Here is a 4,453-nt window from a genome sequence, read left to right on the forward strand (position 1 = left end):
CCGACCCCGCGCCCCCCGCACCTCTCCCGCCGCCGCGCTGCGCCCGCAGACGGCCGGAACAGGAAAGGCACGGGCCGGAGGTTCCGGGCGGAAACGCGGCCCGGGGGAGACGGGCAGGAGCGGCCGGGCAGCGCGGGCAGCGGAGACCCGCCCCACGGGGGACCCAGAGCTCGCCGGGAAGGAGAGAACAAAACTCCATCACTCCATCATCGGTTAAAAAAAGATAAAACCTTTATTCGCACGAAACGATCTCCCAGTTAAAAGCCAGCATGTGCAACATCATAAAACAAACCAGTAAGACCTGGAAATAACCGAGTTACCAAGTTCACGCTGTCCCTCCTAACGGTGCAGCGCTCTGTCCATCCAACACACACAAGGGACAAGGACCCCCAAAGTTACAGTTAGCGGGGAGAGGGAGAAGGGTGTACGGGATCTCAAACACGAAATACAATTAACATGGGCAACTCCAAAAAGCTGAAAAAGCCCTTTCTAATTGCCTGCAGTTCACAGGCAGGCAGCTGCACCACACGCAAGATACTGGAAGGGAAATGGGAACAGACCCAGCTACCAACACACTGCAGTTGTCTCCCCCTCCTTGACCAGGGAGTCCTTGCCGATTGACAGAAAACAAGTCAGGCATCAGGGACCAACTAGTCTGCTAAAACATACCCAGTTACAAAAGTTTTGTTGCTTAAATTTGAAAGAATGTTTTTCTTCAACTCCCACTCCTTAACTCAAAGTATTTCCTTTTCTACTGTGTCCCCCCTCAGTGAAATGCCACTCCAGCTGCAGCCCAAGCTCCCTAGGACTGCTGTGTAACCAGCCTGGCTCTTGATGTGTAGCTAAAACTGGCTGCCAAAGTCTCTGCCTACTTGTTCCTAGAAGGGCCCAGCTGTAGATGCTGTCTCCCTGTACAGCCACTATCACCCCTCTAAAAATATAGTCAGCAGTCAGCCCAAGTGTTAAGACCACAAAAATCACCAATAACAGGGGCCAACTCAAGAAAGAGGGAAGTGAGTAGAGAAAATGTCATCTTTTTGTCATGGCAGAGTTACACTTCATCTCTAGCAAGACCAGTTACACAAGAAATTAAACAGGTAAAGGACTGAGGACAACCTTAAATCCCATGATCCAGCACTTGCAAGCCAGTCATTCTTTTCTCAGCCAACATCTCATAACTAACAGGGGAACAAAAAAAAAATCCAAAAAAAAAACCACTACCACAATAAAAATAAAATGACAGGGAGAGAATATGGGGCACTGGTCTGTGCAGACCCTCTGCTTTCACAGGGCCATTCAGCAGTCAGAGCTCTTTGGACAACACAGAAATTCAGTAACCCAGAGTAAAGCTAAATGAACGACAGCTCTTCCCTCCCACCAGACGCTTGCTCTTCTGCTTAGAAGAGGTTTCAGACTCTTGTAACTTGGCACTTCCTAAGGCTTGGTCCTTCATGAGGGTCTGGGCAAGGCGAGCTGCTTTAAGTTCCCTGCAGGGAGGAGATGGAAGGAAGAGGGAAGGAAGAAAACCGTGTCATGCATGAATCCCCATCAGCTACAGAAGCAAACTATGAACAATCTTGCACAAGAGGGTTACTGTAATACGCCAGCAGCACTGGAAGGGAGCAACTTCTCACCCCAGAGAGTGACGTGAAGATTACTGTAGCTGTCTCTAGAGTTTCTGCTTGAAAAGGCAGCAACACACTGGCACCAGTACGAGGAACCCTTCGCTCAGTTTTTCTCCCATTGTTTCAGGCATTTGTGAATGGTTTAACTTAGATCAATGTCATCTCATGCAGCACAAATACCTACATAAAGGCATATACTTCTTTTCCATTGGCTTTCTTCCCTGGTACTTGCTGTTCTTCCAGAGCATTCACTCTTCTGTCTACACAGAAAACTTACTCCTCAGCTGACTACTGCACTTAGAGGGGTTGTGGGGCAGTTCTTAGATCCCAGCACCTCTAAACACTACTGCCAACAGCAGTGAGAGGGAACAAGAGAAAAAAGGCTATCTGCCACCACCTGATATTTCTCTTCCTTCTGTGCTTAGACCACTATCTCAGTGCATTTTCAATTCCTCATCTGCCCACTAGCTGCATTTTGCATCACCAGTGGTTGCAGGAAGCACACGAGTTCATTGTTGTAACTCGGCCAGTTCCTCCAACCCAGAGCTGAAGCACAGCTGCTGCCTGGGCACTGCAAGTCCCTGTTACAGCCCCATCATCCTCCCAGCTCCAGGCACAGGAGCTGACTGGGTATTTCTGCACGTGCAGTCTCCCAACACCACCACCCCTCCATTCAGAGCAGGTGACCAGGATTGTTATTGCTCACACCTTCTCCCGGTCATGCCCAAGCCAGCCCTACCTTTCCAGCATGGCAGTCTTGCATTTCTCTTCATTTAGCTGCTCCTGGAGCTGCACAGCTTTTCCATATGAAGGACGGAGAACAGGGTGTTTGGTGAGAGCTGTGGCAGAAGGTCTTTGCACTGGGTCAGGATGGATCATGAGCTAGAAGGCAAAGGACTTCAGAGCTTAACACTCTTGTCACATGCCAGCTGCAAAAGCCACCATTCTGTCAAGACTACTTCCTCACCTTCAGGAGCTCTAGAAAGCAGTGGGGAAGCTTCTGGGGGATGGGTGGGATATTTCCTTTGCGGATGTGGTGCCACAGGGCCCCATTGTGAGGCAGTGGCGCTGCACCGGCTGCCAGAGCCACTGTGAGTGCCAGGGCAAAGATGTCTGCCTTGGGCAAGTAGCAGTATTGCTGCAGAGAGAAGGGGAAAGGTGTTAGAAAGGAACATCTTGCTATACTAAACAAAGGTGAGTTGGGGTACGAGCTCAAAAAGAAACCGCCAAGCAAGTGTGTGTATATGGCACTGTGGACTTCACCACCCCAGTGAGCTGTTTTCTCCTCCTCAGGATAAAAACACTGGCAGCAGGCAGTACCACTAAAGCATGTTGGCTTTCACCCACCCATGAGGAGCTTGCAGGCCACACTGGGATCACTGCAGTAGCTCCAGAGGATGGCCCAACAGATATGTACCTCCAGCCTTCACAAGGCAATAAGCTACCCATGCTCAACTCAAAGGAAGACTGCATCTGATGCATTGGCCTAACAATTCTTAAATCCACTTGCAGCCCAAACAGACACTGTCACCTAAATACCTGAACTGAATAACACATCCAACCTGGTTATTCAATACTGATTCCCTTTTCATTTGCTGGCCAGAGTGACAAAACTGCAATCAGTTGGAGAGGTTCCCTTGTGCCTCCCACCTCTCTCCGCTACTTGTTCAGTGTTTGTTTTACAAAGCATCTGTCTTGGTAAATTTATTCCTCAGTAATCACATCCAGTAGTTTAATCTCAGCTGGATATGCGAATCAAATGTCTTCAAACTGATAAAGGTTTTGTCCCACTAATCCCTCAAGGGGAATCGTTGCAATAATCCAATGATAGCTACTTATGAAGTATTTACATATGAAGTATTTCCATGACAATATCCACACCACTATCGTTCATGCTAAAGTGCTAATTTGGCAGATTTCATGGCCAGACCAGACAGAAGAAAGAGGAGATAAGGGGAGGAACAAGTTAGACTAATGTCTGCTCTACAGTTGATTTCTCCCCATTTGCTCTCCCACCCTGTTCTCCTCACTGCCCTGCTCTACCAGTTGTACCTCTTGCAAAATCTCATTGGCCAAAAACCGTCTGTCTCCTTCCTCCACCTGAGGGTTTGTTATTGATGTCACATGTCCAAGGTCACCTGAGACAAAGAACAAGAAACTGAAATGTAATGAAGCAAACTGAATTCTCAAATAAAAGTCTGCACTTCATAGGCACCAAAAAAGAAATAATGAATAAAAGAGCAAGCTTACTCCTAACTCAGAAATCTCCACTTGGAAGCAGGTACATGAGTTTTCTGTGACTTTTCTTAGAGGAATTAATTCTGGTAAGTAATTGGGGCATTCAGGACTATGCTATCACTTTTATGTGCAAGTCTCTTCAGCCAGCAGGATAGGGCAGTATCAAGCAGTAATGGGCAGCCCTAATCTTACACCAATTGTAAAGTAGGCTAAAACCTACCAATCTTATACACCACACCAGGAGAGAATTCATCTTCACTGTCACTCTCCTCCTGCCCAGTAGGGCCTGAAACTGCCAGCTTGTGACAGATGAAGATATTACCTGCAAGACAGAGAAGTTTAGCAATAGGGTGATAGTAGCAGTTGGGCTGCAGCAGCCTGACAACTTCGTAAAAATCCCACCTGTCAAAGTAGTTAAGTTTTGCAGCCAGAGAAAATATGCATATGCTTCCCACCCATTAGTCAGCTTTCTGCCCAGTTCACATTCAGCAACACAGCTGGCATAAGACAGTTGTATCTTGGGCATAAAATATCCTAGTGAAATCAACTTCCCCTTCCTCTGCCCTCTGAGGCAGAAGCATAATTTCAGC

General features: G+C 47.7%; 1 protein-coding gene across 1 annotated transcript in view; it reads right to left on the reverse strand.

Moving 5' to 3' along the window:
• WEE2 (WEE1 homolog 2) overlaps positions 1–4,453 on the reverse strand; it is an 18,311-nt gene that overhangs the window by 4,809 nt on the left and 9,049 nt on the right. The window contains exons 7-11 of the mRNA XM_017739970.1: positions 4,084–4,185; positions 3,678–3,763; positions 2,593–2,763; positions 2,365–2,507; positions 1,339–1,487 (exon numbers count right to left, since the gene is read on the reverse strand). Coding sequence (XP_017595459.1) covers positions 1,339–1,487; positions 2,365–2,507; positions 2,593–2,763; positions 3,678–3,763; positions 4,084–4,185 — 651 coding nt within the window. The remainder of the gene's footprint in view (positions 1–1,338; positions 1,488–2,364; positions 2,508–2,592; positions 2,764–3,677; positions 3,764–4,083; positions 4,186–4,453) is intronic.

Source organism: Corvus brachyrhynchos, unplaced genomic scaffold (assembly GCF_000691975.1).
Source record: "Corvus brachyrhynchos isolate BGI_N302 unplaced genomic scaffold, ASM69197v1 scaffold27, whole genome shotgun sequence".
Classification (NCBI taxonomy): domain Eukaryota; kingdom Metazoa; phylum Chordata; class Aves; order Passeriformes; family Corvidae; genus Corvus; species Corvus brachyrhynchos.